A 19,837-nucleotide genomic window follows, 5' to 3' on the forward strand; every position below is an offset into this window, starting at 1 on the left:
GCTTTTTTTCAGTGCTTAAATTTATTATTATATAATACTCAAATAGTTGTTGAATGATGTTGTTATTACATGTACTAGAAATGTCATGACATCTTTGCCAACTGGAATAGTTAAGTTCACTGACAAACTTAGAATGACATGGTGTCCAGTATTGTGATAGCTGGTTAAAAGTGATAATGACATATCAATTTTATTAACAAGCCCTGTAATCTCTCTGTGATAATCTCTCTGTGATGTTACATTAAACATAATGACAGAATGATATATTCTTTTCATAACATTCCAGAATGAACAGTGGTAAAGCCTCACTTGATGGCACTAAAGACTTCTTATCGGGGACAATGGACCTCTTGGATGATGTAGACGTATCAATGAATACACTGGATGACTTGCTATCAGTGAAGAGAAAGCTTATGTCCCTGCTATCAGGAACTCCTGTCATAGAATATAACGACAAGGCCTTTGAGAGCTACACAAATCTGCCCTCGAGTTCAAGTGACGATACTGTATACTATCCCTCAACTGATGAGGACCAAAATGCTGTAAGAAAAGGCAACGCTGGAACAGCTGCACTGCAGAAGCCACATGATGCTGGAATGAGGCGGAGGAGTAAACGACAGGCCACAGTTACAAGTAATACTGACAACTCAACATTCAAACCCATGACCCTCGAAGATGTAAGTCTTTTGGATCAATTTAATTGATTAAAAAAGGGATTTTGACGTAGGAAAAATCTATTTCTGGGCGAGGAAGCCGTGTCGCCCAGTGAAATAAGTCTGTTTAGCGTTATTTCTAGTAAAATATTGCTATAATACCAGAGAACTGCTAAATTGGACATGTCAGAACTCTCTGACTCGCTCACCTATAAAAATAAAGTTGTCCCAAGATTTTTCAAAAGATTGTCAATGCTTTTCAATTAATTAACTAGATACAGAATTGAACAATTAATGGATATTTATATCTTCCATCTTCAGAAATCAAGATTCATGTTCATTACCGAGAGGAGGTGATGATATTTGTCCATGTAATCTGTACTTCAAAATTCCTGTCACTCATTTTCTTATCTTTACCCAGGTCTTAACTGGTTTAAGGGTAACAGAAAAGGCCATCCTTAGCCAACAAGACCAAGGAGCCAAAACAGCACGGATGGGAGAACTTTTAGAGGATCTCAAAATGTAAGTATTTTATCATCTCAAGATTCTGATTGTCGTTGATGTTATTTATTTTCCATTGTGGTCACAATTCGTGTATCAATTCTTTTATCATTTTTCTTAATGTTTATTATATCTCCAAAATGTATAAATTTAAATTCAAGGTCAGCATGTGAACTAAAATAGTTCAAATGTATTAAAATCTAATCTTCCTTTTTATTCAGTTTGCATTAAAAGTCTTACTTCTGGATATGTAGGTATATTATCCTATTTACTAAAATCCTGCTAAAAAAAATTAATTCTAGGTACCTGCCTGGGATCTGCCTCTCGATGAGTTACCAAGATGATCCAGATAATGTCCTTAGTACTCTTGTTGGACTCAGGGTAGCCAAGTCTCAGTTGGACTTCAACGTGGATAAGCGATTCCCTATTGTCGATAGTACAGGAAATGAAAATGACTTTGTTAAAGAAGATAGCTATGCAAGTATTCCTTTTCCTTATACTATACTGTTAGTTTGACAAATAAAAAAATCAATTAAATGTACAAGCATCTCAAATTGAATTTAGATGGCCAGTAAATTCAGGAATAGATTCATGTTATTTACTGTAGCTCTGCAAATGTGGTAGGAAATACAGTAAGGCAAGGAAAGTAAAGACTTTGCTATATAATTATTTGCACCTATTGAAGATTCTGTGGCAAGAGGGTTGAAGCTATAAATTACTAATCCTTGAAATGTTTTATGTATTTTCTCCTTTGAACTTAGATATGATTATGTTTTGGTTATTACAACAAAATAAGCAGGGCTCTTTCTCACATTTCATATTTCAGTGTTTAATATAGTATAGCAAACTTTTTTTCAGGATGAATTGTGATGTAGTTCCTTAAACTCCTATTACTGTTTATTTCTATTATCATAAACATCAAATAACCATGGTTTAAAAAACAGGAAATTCACGAAGATTCAAAACTGTCTTCTTAAACTTTCCTATATATGTAGTAGGAAGGTAATCTCATAGTATGTGTCACAGGTAATTATGAAATCCAATTGTTTGTACTTTTCAAACTTGGTTATTAAAAAAAATTTGTGGTTTAGTGCATAAAATGTACACGGGTACATAGTATTTAAAACTTGACGAAGCTTGAGAAAAATGCAAATTGATCATTGATCCTAGTTTCCATTAGTGTACATAGTCGTTATACACTAGTATACTGTTATAACTGGGATCTAGTTAGAGGACAAAATTGAAGTTTAAAATATCTTTATAAGTGTCCATATTTTAACAGGGGCGTTCCTAGACATTTTGTGGCCCAGGGGGCACAGTCCCTTTTGGGGCCCCTCTTATGGGGAGGTGAGCGAAGCGAGCCAAAGCAGCTGTATATTAATATGATTATATAAACTCTCCAGATAAGATGGGGATCTGTGTTGGAGAACTATACACAGTGGAACTGTGGTCGCAAAGGGGATGAAGGTGAGGAACTCCCTTGCTATGGTGCCTGCCTTGCGACTGTGCTTCTCAAAGATGATTTTCTCTCTCTGGTCAAGGGTTCCAAACCACCTGGAGAAATCAGGTCAGTTGTGGTTATAAGAACTAAGAGTTTTTCATATTTAAGCTCATATACGTAATGGAAAAGTAAAATACATTAATGAAAAATGACATAAAGTCATCATGAATAAAATATTTTTCCTTTTTCTGTTTGATGTACCTTTAGTATAGGAAGAACATATTTCATTTCTGTCTTAAGTGCAAATGATGATTCAGGGTGAAAATAAGATGGAAAAAGAATTTTCTTAGCTGTATATTGAAATTATGAAAATATATGTTATGGTATATGGTTCATGAAATTTTTTTTTTTTTTGTTTAGATTTTTATGGTTCTTAATCAACTAAATTGTGTCAATATATCCTTTGAAAATTCACAAAGTTTACAGTGTTTTGTCATATTGTCTTACGTTACAGTCTTTAATAGTATACTAGTTCAACCTTGGGGCAAAATAGGTACATTCATATTTTCACCTCCATATAAAGCTTCAACTCCATGTTGGCAGATTTTGATACCCTGCTAACAATGCTGTTCTTGTCTACAGAGGTCCAGTAGCCATGAATTCTCTTCTCAACACTGAAACCGGAGTCGAAATCCCTGTTGACAATGTTGCAGACAACATTGTCCTAATTCTTCACCTGAATGATTATACTGTACCTCAAGGAAAGATGTTGAAGGTAAATGTTATGTTCATTAAGGCAGGTTGTAGTCTCACCTTCATCATCAACACAGCTTTTAACTTATGTGATTCATTCTAACTCTAGTTTTCTGCTCTACTATAAATTGTATTATCCTTTTGTACACCCTTTGTTCTTCTTACAACCATCCAAATTGTACTTACCATAAATTTTTGCCTTATATTCATTTCCCCCTCTCTGTATTGAAGTGACAGTTAGGGCCTTATTCCTCTTGTGTACTTAATCCTTTTTCTTTTGTGTAACCTATCATTCATATTTTTTTAAACATCATCACTAACAATTTTATAAACATTGATGTCAACTGCATTGTCCTTGTAATTATAATTGTCATGTATAAACCTTTCCCCATCATATCAATTATTGTACCACCATCATTTCCTCAATTTCCAAAAATATCAATAACAGAATTTGTCATTTCACTCGTCTCACTTTATCAAAACTGATGTCTCCCTTCTTTTATTCAAGTGGCCATTAGTATTCTTTGATTTCAATGGCCATTGGTATTCAAATCTTTCATTATTGCATAACAGTCTTCATCTGGGATTGTTTCCATCCTGTTCAAGACTGAGGAAAATCTGGCTTACTTTTCCATCCATTTTCCAGTGTTATGGGTGGAATGGAAATGAATGGGACGGGAAGATTTGCACTACTGGTAATATCGTGACCGAGGAAAAGGTTCAGAGAAAGCGTTGCTTGTGTACTGCAACAGGATATGTGGCGTAAGCTATGTGCAGTTTTTGTTGTGTTAATTGGATGGCAGTTACTTTTGTTTGAATACGGTCATAATACGTAATTGAAGTATTATTAATATATCTGAGTGTACATTTTATGTTCGAATTTATAAAAACAACTTTTATTTGCTCTCACTTAAGTTACATATTTTAAGGTATGTAATTCTCTAGGCTAATGTGACGAGAATTTCAAACCTTTTTCTGTCAATTTCCATTTCAGCCCTGAATGATCTCATATGTTCCAGTACTGGGCCTTTGGCTTAAATTCTATATTCTGTTCTACTCTTTATCGAAGAAGAATCATGTATCACCTTCTTCATCTGGAGATGTATTTATAACCATGAATTAAACATTTTCCCTTACAGAGTATTCCTTGTGGTTAAAACGTCTGACACAGGTCCAGATCCTGACGAGGTGACAACTACCCAAAAGCCTACAACAACAAAACCAACCACAACCACAACCACCACCACCACCAGTACCATGATACCTGTCAACATGACAGGTGAAGTCAAGAAAGTTAAATTCAAGTAAGTACTTTCAGTCACCGTGTTTCAAGGAGGGAAATGAGAAAATATAGAATATGGAAGCAAGAAAATCACATTAATGGCTGATGCATGTGTTTGCAAAGAATGGGACTTTCACATTATGTGGGTGTTGAGATAATAAAGGTCAATGAACATGTACCTATTGGTGTAAAGCCTGGTGCTGTCTGTGTCATATTACATATTGAAAAATGTAACACCACCAACCACCTGACTGTAATGAATTATCCATGGTCTGTCACTTTGTTGTAAAGAGTAGCATCCAGGAATTACTGGCTTATTTCAATGAAATTTTTGAAATTCCTCTCCTTGTATAAGGTTTACAGACACTTTCAATTTGCAGTACATAATTATCTATTTGCTCATGGATTTTGTATTTTGTAAAGGTAGGCTTGCTCAACCTTGCATCCAGCTTCATTCTTGATGGCTTCTGACAACAATCTTTATGTTTTTATACTTGCTAATGCTTTGGACTCCTTATTCAGGATCTATGAGGATTACAATACGACAGTGGGTGACCAAAAGGAAGAATTTGAGGCTTCTCTTACGACCCAGCTCGCCAAAGAAATGGGTGTCCGTGAGGCCAGTATTCGTAACCTGACTGTCAGTCCAGGTGAGGAGATGAATTTGTTTCTGGAAAGATGAGCTTGAAATTGAGTAACATATGGAGAGTGATCTAGTGGTTATAGGTAGGATAATCTAAACTGACAGTGTTCAAATGATGTGACTCTAATAGCAAGTTTGATTTGAATGATATAAAATTAGGAAATGCAAACTGTGAGTGAAAGGTCATGGTATCATATTAGCATCGAAGTGAAAATGTCCAAAATGACCAGATTTTTAAAAATTGGGCATGACAAGTAGAATAAACTCCATTTCTAAAGTGTGTATACTATATATAGTGGTGTTTCTTTTGATAGAAAAATAGGCCACTAGTAATTGCAATCAAAGAAACATTATAGGTATTACTTGTCAACGTTGATCTAGAATTGATCTTGAATCAGTTACCTATAAATTATCAGTGGGGTCGGTGTTGGGTTAATTATTTGGTTATCATATATGTTAATCATGAACATTTATTATTATTAGTATTATTATTAGGGCAAAACTCTATCGCGAGAGTATATATAATGTTCTAAAGGGTCCACAATAATACAAAGTGTTAAAGAGTCCGTGTATAATTTTTAAGACTTTACAAAAAGCTTTCGAACCCTTCCCTGGGTTCATCTTCAGTCCAAAAAATTAAAAATAAATTTTTTTTGGACTGAAGATGAACCCAGGGAAGGGTTCTAAAGCTTTTTGTAAAGTCTTAAAAATTATACACGGACTCTTAACACTTTGTATTATTGTGGACCCTTTAGAACATTGTTGTTGTTCTTGTTGTTGTTGTTGTTGTTGTTGTTGTTGTATCAGAATTAATTTTGAATTAACACAATTTTAATCTACTGTAATTTTGATTCTTCTTGAAAGTTTTTTTCTGCTTGAGGAAAAGTCAAAGACATACATACTCTTGTTAACATTGTTGTCTGTTTAATTCATGTCAACCTTAACACGAGCATTACCAGTATAATACACCGAACATTAATGCAGGACTGCATTCAGCATCATGCCATCTGTGGAAAAATAAAACTAATGTATATTCACTTTTTGTACACAGGAAGTATCTTGGTTGACTTCGATTTTGTGCAAGACAACACTCGTCTGGCAGCAAGCACTCCAGAACAACTCTATGACAAGCTTTCAGAACTCATTGGGTCTGGTAACCTCGTTCTCAAAGGTCTCAAGGCTCAAGAGCTGAAAGTGCCATCTCAGAGCCTTGATGGATCAGGAACTGTCACTGGTGAGTGATTGAGCTTCTGTGTCAGAGGCCAAGTAAATTTTTTTGTAGTCGAGTTTTAGGTATGTAGTTGTCACATAAGAAAACTGAAATTTATAAGCATCTTTATTGGGTGTCTTTTAAATTCTTGTTAATTATTGGTGAAAAGTTAATTACAAGCAGTGAATTCTTTAACATTATAGAAATTTACTTTATGTAGCACTAGGAGACAGTATTTTTTGTTATAACAGAGGCAGAAATAGTTGAAGAACGACATTAGTAATGAAAATTGTTTTAAAACAAATATGCCCATGAAATCAGTACATTTTGGTCATATGCATCTTAGTTTTAAGAAAGAAAGGGAGCAACTTGGTTGTTGATAAAAAAATATTTAGAAGTCTTTAGCTTATATTGCATTTTTTTATATGAGCAGACTCTATTGTATTATGTTAGTTTCATCATTGCACAATCTTATTTTTCATGTCATGGTGAAAAAATTCTTTGTTTTTTACATTAAAGGAGAATTCAGTTTTGTTAAGTATGTACTATTCATGAAGGACATAGTTTAGTCTCACATGAATTTGTTTATGGTAATGATCACAACATTGTACTGCAAGTCTTTTGACTGATTGTCTTATCTCCTCATGCAGTTAAACAAGGCCAGACCCTCCTGCCGATAATCATAGGCTCCGTTGTTGGAGGTGTGGTATTAATAGTTATTGTCCTTATCTGCGTTGCTGTGTTCCTCAAGAACAAGAAGAGAATGGACAAGATTCAGCCTCTGCACGTGAGTGGATTCATTCTCCAGAAATAATCGCAATATATTTTGTTAATTTTTTAAAACTTTTTAAATGACTTATTCCTGACAGCTCAGTTACCTGTATTATGGCTATTGGTCACAAAAGGGATTTTGACGTAGGAAAAATCTATTTCTGGGCGAGGAAGCCGTGTCGCCCAGTGAAATGTGTCCTCTTTAGCACTATTTCTAGTAAAATATTGCTATGATACCAGAGAACTGCTAAATTGTAATTTGATGATGACACCGATACCCATGACATTAATGTATTGCTTTACCTCCTTAAATCATATACTTTTTCATTCTTGGACATTTTGCCCCCACATAAAAATGACAATATTTTACAGACTGGAACTCAGCAACCAACGTACAGCTCCATTCACTTTGAACAGTCATTGGATGGTACTGCAGCATCACTTGCTAAACATCGAAATAACGTTAGTCCAGCAAGGTAGGTCAAATTGATTATTTAAATGTACGTATATGGTTTTCAGCCCCATAGTGTTTGATTCCTGTTAGCCAGTCTCCATTCGTATCCCACTCTTATTAAATTGATTGTAAAATTAAACAGTCACTAAACTAGACTTAATGTCATCTCTATAATAACTAATTAACTATTCTTTTCTTCTGTCTCTGTTGAATCTGATGCTACGTGCTTTCCTGAAAGAGCTAATTAAATTTAATTAATCTTCCTGAAACAGCCGCAGTTTGTCCTCTGGGGGCACCTACTCTGACGAGGGCATTTTCATTGAACGGCGCTCCACGGCCAGTTCTAGGGCACGATCTAGTGGAGGCAGCAGCACAGACTCTGGCAATGGGGGAGAGGTACCAGAAGCCTTTAGGTATAAGAGCCCCACAAAAGAACAGCTGGAACGCTCAGGGCCAATACCAGAACACATTGTGAGTTTATATTGACAATAGTTTTGTTATTATAAGAAATTAATCATCTCCTTTCCAGTCAGTGTGACACTTCAGGTTCAGTAGGAGAAATGCTTTTCACTTTCATTCGATGGTCACAGTTTTCACATGATGCTTGATGTAGAAGGTTACAGGAATTTATCGGTGACAGTAATCCATGTAAGCATACGTACATACATGCATATTTGCTTGTACATTTCTGTGCTATAATGCATGCATGGGCGGGCATGTATGCATGTAGTTAGTATGTACTACTATTGTTGTTTTTATTTTTTAAAGAAAGCGCCAGGATAAAGTCAAGAGCATTTCATCCAACAATCATTTTCTCTTAGGGAAAAAGTTACGTATTTTCTATGATACTGTTATTTAAAGGAAACCTACTTTATTTACTCTTGTCTTAAATGAATACCAGGACTCCGAAATGCGTGGAGTAAGGCTCGGCCACATGCTTCCAGGCAAACCAGATTATATTTTGCGAGACGAGCCTAAGTGGCCTGATTGGCGAACGCATGAATATCGATTTTGATACTAGAGAAAGGTTAGTCTCAATTCATTCAGGCTAAATTTTTATCACTCGCCTACTATTCCTGCATATCAGTAGAACCACGGCTGGTAGTTGTAGCATTTGCTGGAACGTAGCCTGTGGGCTGGTGGAAGAAACTACTTTCAGATTCTGCCTGCAGTGTCTTCATCAGACCCTTATATTTAGCATTGCTCCTTCAGTGCTGCCTGCAGTATATCCATATCTCTAGGTGAAGTTTCTCTGTAGTACTATTGGAATGCATAGTTTCTGAACATTGTCTATAACACTCCAACTTAAGGCTTCATTCCACACAGAATTGTTTATATTATTCATAGCTTTGCTTATCTTGTATGTCATAGTCTCATAGCTTTCATCTGTAACTTTTGTTTTTATTTCAATTAGAGCAGTGCTAGTAATAATATGCATTAATTAGCTTTTCTATAATATGAATTTATTATTTGAAATGGCCTGAGTAATAAAAGGCCAATCTAATGTATCTAGAAAACGTTGTATAGAGAACTCTGTACATGTGAGTCTAGTTAGATTAGTTGATGACCAGATATCATAGGCTGTATGAAGTGAAGTAAGTACAACTTGGTAGAAGTTAAAACGGGCATGTAAATACGTACTGTACTAATAACATTTATTATATCCGTATCTTCATTTTTGTATCATACCAGAGCAAAGGGCTTTCTTTAGCTTTGTTAAGGAAGGCATAAAGGTATTTTGTATTGTGCAATGCTTCAGAAAAATGAAAGCTTTCGTTTTCTGACATCTGCCAACCATTACAGCGGAAGAAAATTCAGAATAGCGAAGATGGCGTTTTGCCTGGCTCCCCAGAACAGCCAGCAACAGTGAAGCATCAGTGGTAGACATTGTAAATCAGCAGGTCAGGTCAGGTCATGTCAGGCTGACTTTAAAGACAGTGTCCTCCATTAGGGTGTGCTTTAGGTCTTTGGGCTTCATTTCTTTTATCTTTGATCTTTTGTCATTCACCATTAACTTCTTAAATCTCTTTTTAAGTGAACATAAAAAGTGTGTCATAATTAAATACATCGTTAAAATATTTTGAATAATTAACCACTAAAGAAAAGACTAAAGCATGAAGTTCATTAACAATTATTAAAAATGTCACAGAACAGTTTAATTGTTCTTTAACCCAAGACTTAAAAGTTATTTCCTGTTGTTGTTAATTGGTTCTTCACTTTTTTCCTGTGTTTTGTTAATTGGTTCATTACTTTTTAAGAATAAAAATTGATAGGCTAATCTCTCTTATGAGTACATGACTACTGGAATCCTATTCGTAGACATGCAATCAATATATTGTTGTGCAATCAATTTATTATTGTTGCTTTTAGTATCTTTAAAACAACTGTTAGAAACAAGCAATTCTGCTATCACATCAAAGCAACAAAAACAAAAATTTGACCGTATTCACATGTAAAAGTGCTGAATACTCAGATAAAAATTGGTATGAAACAGATGTTCCACGATTCAGTTCTTTCCTCCCAGTTAGTGTTGTACAAAAATTCCTGTGCAGGTTGTAGGTTTTATGGTTCTGGGGTAAAACGTATAGCACACTACTGAATGTAAAAAGTAATAATTTATCATACTATCATGACCTGAAGTGTATATATTTTCCTTGAAATTTTGTAGTTTGATGAAGATTATCTTCTATCTTGTATTTCCGTTTTGTGTAGCCCTCAATCGAGGTTCCAAATATGTAGGCCATTTGGCATAATACTTGTTTACCATAGAACATAATTTCAATCTCTTTCTGAATGTAATATTCTGTAAATGCAATTTAATGAAAACTTTGGATAGTCTTGTACCCATAAGAGAAATATTTGAGTAAATAGATTAATATTACCTAATCATTTCCATATATGTATCATGAATCTCTTGAGTTCAGACAGATATATGTAATGTTTTTGATGATAGGAATCATATGATCACAAAACAATACAAATAACCCATAGTTTTGCTTGTATCACAAGTCAGGCCATCCAAATTGTTTAAAAAAGTCTGTACTGTAAGAGCAACTGCAGTGACTTGCTATTTACTTTGTTAATAATTTCAGTTGCTGTAAGATTCTTCCTTGTACTCTTCCTTCTCCATAGTTACTAATGGTATTCTAATGATTTACAGAGACTTCTTCCAGTGTTACGCAGGTTCTGTGTAACAGTGAATCATTGTTCATTTAATATTTTGGCTCTGTGCAGCTGATTATTTTAGCTGATGCATTTGTGAAAATCCATTTCTTCTCTCCATTTCATTCTATCCTTTTGACCTCCAAAGGACTTGAATTTGGGTTGGTTTTAAATGTGTTAATTGTAGTATCTACAAAAACTTACAGGTACTCTTCAAGGAACCTTTAAGATGAGAGTTTTCCTTCTACCAACAGTGATACTTCTTCAACTTCAATTTATTCTGGTCCATTTAGTGTGTTAGTTGCTGCATCTGCTGAATTTCCATTGCAATTTTTGCAGCTATTGATTGCTCAATACCCTGTCACACTTTGCAGTTTCTTAACTGAATTCTGATTAAAGGCAAAGATGACATGTTCTCTCTCTCTCTCTCTCTCTCTCTCTCTCTCTCTCTCTCTCTCTCTCTCTCTCTCTCTCTCTCTCTCTCTCTCTCTCTCCAGTAGGAGGGGCCTAGATATTAGTGTCATTCAGAAATTCAGCACCAATGGTTGAGAGACATCAGAACACTTGTGTTTGCTGAAATGCTTTGATGTATTCACATATCAAACATTTCTAGGCCCAAAATATTGAGATCCTATTTGATGTAGTAGTACTCTCTTGCTTATAAACTATAGTAATCCAGTCAAAAACAGCAAAGCTTTGTATATTAGCCATCCTCTCTGTTTATACAAAAAAGGCACGACCTTTGATAGAGGGCTTTTATTTTCATAATGAGTGACTAAATACAGTTGGTCATTACGTAAGTACTATAGAACTGCAGTTGGTATCAGTTATAGTCCTTTCTTTTTTCTTTCAATTTGGATGGTCTTATCTTTCAAAAATTGGTAGAATTATTTTTGTGTAAATTATGTGAAGAAAAGCTGAAAGTGACATTTTAATGTACAGTATACTGATTGCTTCAAAAAAGTTTTAATCTTAAATTTGTTGTAAAATGGAGTGTTGCACCTACAAATAACATTTCGCTTTACCTGACAAAAGAACATAACCTGGAGGACTTTCTAATTCTATACCTTTCATTATGTCAGTGTCTTTCTGCCTTTCAACGCCAAAAAGAAAATTGATTAATTGTATCTTTACTTGTAAATTGCAATTTTAAAATTGTACCCATCACTCACTTGCATCTGTAGAAACTATGATTTTTTCAATGTTAGCCATGCAGTACTGATTCCCCAAAAACCTGGCCATGAGTTGAAGCCTGCAGTTGTATATTTTTATATAGTTGCATGACGTTAGCATAAAATATACCATTCTTTTAATGCAAGTAGTATTTCAAACTCATCTTTCCAAGCACCAAATCTGCCTTTTAGTGCTACTTGGCTGTAGCAGATTTTAGCCTAACACCATCTGTTACTTGTCCTATATAGTATTGTTCTTTCCTATTCAGTATTCGTTTTTACCCTTTTCAAATTTTATGCTCTTGTAAAAGTATGTAGGTTGAGTTTAATCTGGAGTGAAATAATGATTTCACTGATACTGTACTGTTTCCTTATGATTACTGTGAATATTCATGATGTCACAGTTTTCATTTTTTTTTACAGAAGAAAGTTTTCCTCTGAAAATGGAACTGAAATATTGATATTTATTACAAATACTTGTAGTGCTCTTTGAAAACGGTATTTAGTAACAATCGAAAATCATGCAACCTAGCAATTTCTAAATATAAAAAGGCTGAAAAATTTGCTTTTAGTGACATTATTTTTCAATGATTAGAGATGGAATAACGAATTGTTACTTATTTTCTGTTATTCAGAATCGTGATGTCAGTTTTATTTCTGCTGTACATATTTTAGTTTCTGTCTTCTTTTATCTCTCTCCTCCTTAAACCTGTTTCTCAGTAATGCTAACCTGAACCTTTACATGTCCATCATACAGCCAAGTTCTGTACATACTCTAATACCTTATCTGCAAACTAATGCATGTGTGATTGTTCCTTATATGATATATCGCTAAACATTCTTTTAACTCCAACAGCCATTATCATCAGACTACAAATAACCTCATGACAAGGCTGGATATCATTTCACCCGTATGCAAAAAGTTCTCTTGTATTATAGACGTCAGTACTATACGCCAGAATTAGTAGCCCTATTCTGTCTACAATGATGAGGGGTGTAATGAGGCCTACTGTTAGTACGGGCATTTTTGCCAGATTTTGGGCAATGTTGGCCATTTGTCACATTTTGTCAATTTTCTGCCAAAATTTGTCAGAATTGGCAATTTTTTATATTTTGCTAATTTCAGCCTGATAGCAACACAAGAATTAGCTTGAAAATCAAAATGTGACAGAAATATAAAAAATTGGGCCCCCCAAAAAACACTCAAATGCTTTGCCCAGTTTTTCTTCTTAATTTTTCTGTTACCAACATGATTAATCAGATACTCACCTCATCAAAAGTTTCTGATCATTAGCTTTGTGGGAAGCACAATTCTTAATTGTGTATTACCTCATACTTCAAATTGATATCATGTCTTTTCTTCATAAATACTACGTTGATCATACTTACTATTTATGTGAATTCTATTTTGGTCTCACCCATTCCTTTCAAATGGTACTAGCTGGGGTAACAAATGTGATGCTTTCCTTGATTTTCCAAGAAGTAAATGCTGCTGTTGTATCTGGTATCCACCTCATATTGATGAAGACACAACTTTGTTTTAACATTCACTCCTTATCAGCCATTTGATTAATGGAGGAGGCACTTCAGTCATTCCTATCCTCCCACTCTTCTGTTGCTTCTGTTCATGGCAAAATCTTTTGGAAATTTCCCATGCTATGAAGGTATTTTATTATATTGGGATCTGACTCCATTACAAACTGAGTTTCGAATTTCAGTAAATTCCTGCTCCCTTTGGTTAAGGGCCAGTTTTTATGTAATGCATCAGACTTGGGATAAATGTCAGCATCCAGCTTCTGTACTTTTAAGATTACATTGTACCCACATAGAATAAAATTGAAACAATCTTTAGTTGCTAAGAATATTTCAGTCATTTTGATTCGTATCGACTCTTCAACGTTGATCTGTTATTGGGTATTCAAACTAACTAATTCATTCAAACGCATTTTATGAAATCTGGTAAGCTTCATTATTTAGTGCATTAGAGAATGTCTTTTGCAACCTTTCTTGCAATGTTTAGGTCACAGATCCAGACAGTCATGCAATATCTTCTAAGCTTATTCTCTTCATTCAGTGTCACGAGTAATACTAGTTCCATTCACGAGGAAAGACTTATCTTCATTAGTGTATAGCTTCATTGTACGTAGTATATCCTACTAGAAAGCTTCATTGTTGTGCTTCATTATTAGCAATAAGATCCATATGCAATCTGCTTTTTCTTCCTCAGCTGTAGTAAGCAGTATTTGCATGGTGTATCAGTAAGGTACTGTTAAGGATCTGCAACTGATCTCTAAAATTCTTAGTAAATTAAAGAATTGTATCCTCTTGTATGTATTGACATGCCAGCTTCAGAGTTACATAATTTATTTTCATTGTTTTGGATCTCATTTGGTACCTGTGTCATATTCAACCTAGTACACAAATGTAAAAGAAAAATATTATTACAAAATTTCAGTTTTATGGTTAAATAAAATTCATTATTGTAAATGCAGTTATGATAGCATATAAAAATTCCCTCCCCATTTGTAAATTGTTCAGTAAGTCAAGACAAGTTCTTTCAATATATTGTTTTGATATTTCAGGTTCAGAAAATGAAAGAGGAGAGAGAAGCTCTCCCAGGAACACCAGGTGGACTCAATTAGATGACCTTGCTGAATAACCCACAAGAAGAAAATGATGCCACTCAAAGGAGCCACAATCGACTTTAGGATCCCACAACTTTCATTCTTGATTCCTTTAAAAACTGTGGTGTGCCTAATTATTGCGGTGGTGTAGCTTTTAAGACCTATTAACCATTTGAATGTTAGTCTTCATAAACGTTATATTATCTGTAAACAGCACTTATGCAAGTGAACTCTCTTGTGGAAAGGCGACTGTGCATCATTTTCAACATGACAGACAATTCTATAAAGTCTTACATTCAACACAAATTAAGAACCATTCAGATTCTAGTTTATCATTGAACACTTTTCTAATCAGCTGTATGTAATACATATAAAGGAAAAGCTTTATATATTACCCATGAAAATTCAGGAATGAACTAAAGTAGGTATTTAGTCATCATTTTATGAACAGTTCAAGAGGGCACAGGTTTTATCATTGAATGCAAAGTTTGGCTAAATCAAATAATTACCCTTGTTTTTCCCCTAAATTACACATTTTCATATTTTTTATCATTTTAGACATTGCACGCAAGTAAATTTTGAAGCACAAGAACTTTTGTTTGCTATGTTAATTTGATAATGGAGATATCCACAGCAAAAATTTCAAGTTGTATGAGGTTTTCTTGCAATAGGAATGCAGCAGCATCTCATTTAAACAGATGCTTTGTGGGTCTGGTTTTCTGATACATAACTAATTCCGTTAGGTTACTGTAGCCTACAATTGAATATTTCCTAGCTATCTTACAGCTAACACCAATTCCCCGGTTTACGGTTGGGGTACTGTCCCTGGCGGCGCGTTGTACGCTAAAAATCACCATAACCCAAAACATCATAATTATAATGGGAATAAATAGAACTTATAGCATCGTTACGGTGCCGTAAGTCTGAGCAATGGCTTGTAAAGTGGATGACTGCACCATAAATCCATTTCAGCACCAAAAAATCTTGGTTAACAACGCCAGAACAACTTAACCCAAACCTGAAGTAACCCGGGTACTGCCTTAGTTACTAACCTGTACTTTACACTTACATTCTAACCTGTACTTTACACTTACATTCAAGGTAACAGAATGACTTAATTTATACTTCTAAAATGCTAGCCTTTAAAACAGTAATGATGATATTGCAGCTGATTAATACAGAAATCCATTAACTTGATATCTTCCTGTGTGTCTGACCATAAAAATCTTGGAATTCAATATTTTAGCCTAAATGTACTATCCGTCATAACATGTTGAACTAGAGCAATCCTTTATCTTCTCCCAAGCAATTACACAAGTAAAAATGTAAGGTGCCTAATGTGATTTCCTGTACGACATAGCAATTATAAAGGATGAGAGTAAATAATAGGACTGTGATCTTTCAGTTCGTCAGTATTATATGAAGTTCAGTACATACTGCATGTCAGAGAAGATAAACGTAAGTTTTGACTGAATTGAGAGTCACTTGCAAATACATTTTCAATCTTAGAAATACGTAGATGATTAGCTGAATGTTGTTGACCTGCCTTGGATGTAAGGAAACAGTTACTGAGAATTGCAAGGTTTTTTTTGGATTAGGGTCGTAAATCGAATTATGTATTTCAGGTGTTTGGAAGATCCTGTTCAAGCATTATATATGCTTCAGTAAGCCTGGCGTTAGGTATACTTTCTGTGTCTGATAAATAAAGCAAAATGAATAGAGTCCTTGTTGAAAGTTATAAATTCTATGTAAACTTTTTATGAAGCATTGAGAAATCTCTAAATCAAAGCATCACATCCAAAACAGCAGATTTTTACCAACTGACTTAGAATGCTAAACAGAATTTTCAAAGAGTACGTTAAAATTCTTCTGGTTTACAATGAACCCTACTTAACGATGCATAAGTTTCCTATAAGACATTAGGAAATACTAGAAATGATGTATTTAGAAATTCACTTGTAATAAAATGGTAATTCTGAGAATGTATTAATATTTGAAAATTTCAATATTCTGAAGGTCATACAATAAGTAGTTCACTGGTTGTTCACTGAAAGCTTCTTAGTCCCCTGGAAGAGTAGTTTTAAGTTTCTATTCATTGTAAAATATGACCAACACATATTCTGACTCACAATGTGATATTAGCAAATCATAGTCTATATTCTTCTATTGCAAATTCATATATATATATATAAACTTTAGCATAGACTGAAATATATCAATGTACAAATATACACTATTTGAAGCAGAAAATATATTTTTTTCTATTAAAAAGAGAAAGAAAGGGAGTCTCTTTGATACTAGAGTAATTTAGAGAACTGAGAAAGATTGATAATACAATTTTCTATTTGATCCTGATATTCTTATGGAAAAGAGGGTTGGGGATTGTGACTATCCTAGCTTTCGGGATCTGGAAAATCCAGTGAACTCTGTAGTTTTGGTTTTCAATGAAACTTCGACTGATGTAACAGTTATTGCAAAAAATTATAACCTTAATAAATTTGTATTAATATCTTTATACATTGTACATTGCTTTCATTTGATCCCACAAACTGATATATAACAACATTGTATAACGTGATATTACACAGACAAATGAAACGTGTGTAGTAGTTTGAGGAGTTGGATGGTGATATAAAGTTGGAATAAAATAGAACATAGAATTTAAGTCAAAGGAAGAAGAGAAAATATGAATGGAGGTACAGTAAAAGGAATGAAAATGATTGCAGCTAGGGTCTGATGGAACTCTGCAAAGAACATTAAGTAGTGCCTACAGTTTACTGCATGAGGTGCACTGATGGCGCCGGCCCCCTACAGGGGATGTAAATATGGGGGAACTCGTTTATGTTGAATGTTTGTGTATTTGGTCGGTTACTTATTATATAGCAACACAAAAGCAGGGACAAGATTACCTGTTGGTTGCAATAACCTGCTTGACCTGAGATTTCAGGTACAATAACCTGAATAGCACCTCAGTGGCGTGATCGGTATGGCGTTGGTCTGCCACCTCGGTGGCCGCGAGTTCGATTCTCAGGCATTCCATTTAGGAGTTAGAGTTGGGTATTTCTGGTGATAGAAGTTCACTTTCGACGTGGTTCGGAAGTCACGTAAAGCTGTTGGTCCCGTTGCTGAATAACCACTGGTTCCATGCAATGTAAAAACACCATACAAACAAACAAAATAACCTGAATGACTAGAGATTTTGTCTAAAGTATGAATTTAATTAAATATTTTACTGCAATCCTGATTTTCACCTGGTTAAAATAATACCTACCTCGTGCAGCTTACATACAACATTGATCTTCTTAACAGACAACTAAACTACAAATGATCAGGACCATTGTATCATGACCTGCCAAACAGAGAACTGAAACTGTAAATGATCATAACTTTATATTGTGACTTGCCTAACATAGAACTGAACTATAACACTACTGTGACCTACCTAACAGGGAACTAAACTATAAATGGTAATGAGACAGTATTGTGGTATGGTCATGAAAGTATCATTGAGTCACTGACCAGGTTGTGTAAGGTATATCTGGAAGAAGGAGTGATGACGACTCATCCATTCGGAGTTGAAAATAATATTGAGGAATTTGTTAGGAGGGTTGGTAAGAGGGAAGACAGAGAATATGAATGGTGGTACAGTAAAAGGAATGAATGGGGTTGCAACTAGGGGCTGAGGGGACACTGCAAATAACCTTAAGTAATGTCTACAGTGCACTCACTCACTTAATGCACCATAGGCAATACCAAAGGTTGCTTGTGGTATCCCTTCGGCCCCTAGCTGCAACCCCTTTCATTCCTTTTACTGTCCCTTCATTCATATTCTATGTCTTCCATCTTACTTCCCTTCAGTTTGCTATCCAACCCCTCCATCTCCCTCTTTTCATCATCTTAAGCACTGAATGGCAGAAAGTGCCCCAGTGCTTGTCTTAGTTGCCTAACTTTCATAAATCAATACAGAATTTCTTATATCCTTTAATGGTAATTAAAGGATATAAGAAACCCCTTACTCCTGAGCTAATCTTACACCAAATTTCATCATCGTTCATCTCACCACTACGAATTCACACTTACACTATGTGTATATATTATGTACACATATATTTATTTATTTACATATCGATATATTATATATATACCTATATATATGTACACACACACACACACACACATACACACACATATATATATTATATATATAATATATATATATATATATATATATAGTATGTAATGGTTATATATATATAGTGTGAAAGCTTTGAGTAGGTTAACGAAAAAATAGGCAATATGGAAACTTTGGAAGATTCATAATCACTTGTGGTGTAAATTGGAAATGTAATGGAAAAATATATCAAATATTTGACAGGAGAATAATGGAATTTGAGATAAAAATACAACCTGATGATGACATTAGGCTAATCTCCATGGAATAAGGGATAAGTAACTCATATGCCTTGTGCTCTGGTAAGTTAAAAATATATATATAAATAAAAAATTCGTCTCAGATCGCGAACGTATTCTGGGTGAAGAGAGAGAGAGAAAGAGGAATTTTAAGTCTATGTAGTACTACTCGCTAATTTTCTGTTGCTTGAGAGAAAGAGAGAGAGAGAGAGGAGGTGATGGGGGAATTTACACGCTTTACGTAAAATTCACCTATTTTTCTATTACTTGAGAGAGAGAGAGTTTTAAGTCTTTATGTACGTAATATTCACTACTCTTTCTATTGCTCGAGAGAGAGAGAGAAGGGGAAAAAAGAAGAAAAATCGAGTTGTTGACGATGTCCTGTCGCCAATTGAATCACTTCCAATTTCCCCATCCAGTGAGGAAAGATGACAAACGTAAATAAAAAAAAGAAAAAAAAAACTTTCATTCTAATTTCTCGGATCTGCATTTCTGTTATTTAATTTTTGCGCGGAAGGCGACAGCGGGGCCGACCTGTTGTTTGCCGAAGGTTGAAGAGAAACTTTGTTAGCGAGGAGATTCCGAATTAAAATGAAGAAGAAGAAGTCAGGCAACTCCCCCCACCCACTCCACCGATACCCTACCAACAACTCCTTGGGGGTCATAGAAAACTTGGGGGCTGCGACATCTCCCTAGCTTCCCCCTCCCCGAGGGGCAAATTCGATTTTACAGAGGAAAAAAAAATCGACCGGTTTTCGACC

The 19,837-nt window shown here is 34.8% G+C and overlaps 1 protein-coding gene across 5 annotated transcripts in view; it reads left to right on the top strand.

Annotated features, from left to right (window-relative positions):
* Nucleotides 1-17,188, top strand: part of LOC135196421 (uncharacterized) — a 114,351-nt gene extending 97,163 nt beyond the window's left edge. For 3 of the 5 annotated variants that reach the window (XM_064223226.1, XM_064223229.1, XM_064223230.1), the window contains 14 exons: nt 287-677; nt 1,075-1,175; nt 1,457-1,631; nt 2,558-2,721; nt 3,238-3,370; nt 3,995-4,110; nt 4,488-4,652; nt 5,153-5,280; nt 6,325-6,507; nt 7,134-7,270; nt 7,627-7,730; nt 7,981-8,179; nt 8,610-8,735; nt 14,625-17,188. In XM_064223226.1, coding sequence (XP_064079296.1) covers nt 287-677; nt 1,075-1,175; nt 1,457-1,631; nt 2,558-2,721; nt 3,238-3,370; nt 3,995-4,110; nt 4,488-4,652; nt 5,153-5,280; nt 6,325-6,507; nt 7,134-7,270; nt 7,627-7,730; nt 7,981-8,179; nt 8,610-8,723 — 2,110 coding nt within the window. In that variant the 3' untranslated portion in view covers nt 8,724-8,735; nt 14,625-17,188. Of the gene's footprint in view, nt 1-286; nt 678-1,074; nt 1,176-1,456; nt 1,632-2,557; nt 2,722-3,237; nt 3,371-3,994; nt 4,111-4,487; nt 4,653-5,152; nt 5,281-6,324; nt 6,508-7,133; nt 7,271-7,626; nt 7,731-7,980; nt 8,180-8,609; nt 8,736-9,511; nt 11,208-14,624 lie in introns of those variants that run through there. The other 2 variants (XM_064223228.1, XM_064223227.1) reach the window with 2 other exon arrangements.
* The last annotated feature ends 2,649 nt before the right edge of the window (nt 17,189-19,837 follow it).

Source organism: Macrobrachium nipponense, chromosome 17, assembly GCF_015104395.2.
Source record: "Macrobrachium nipponense isolate FS-2020 chromosome 17, ASM1510439v2, whole genome shotgun sequence".
Lineage (NCBI taxonomy): Eukaryota > Metazoa > Arthropoda > Malacostraca > Decapoda > Palaemonidae > Macrobrachium > Macrobrachium nipponense.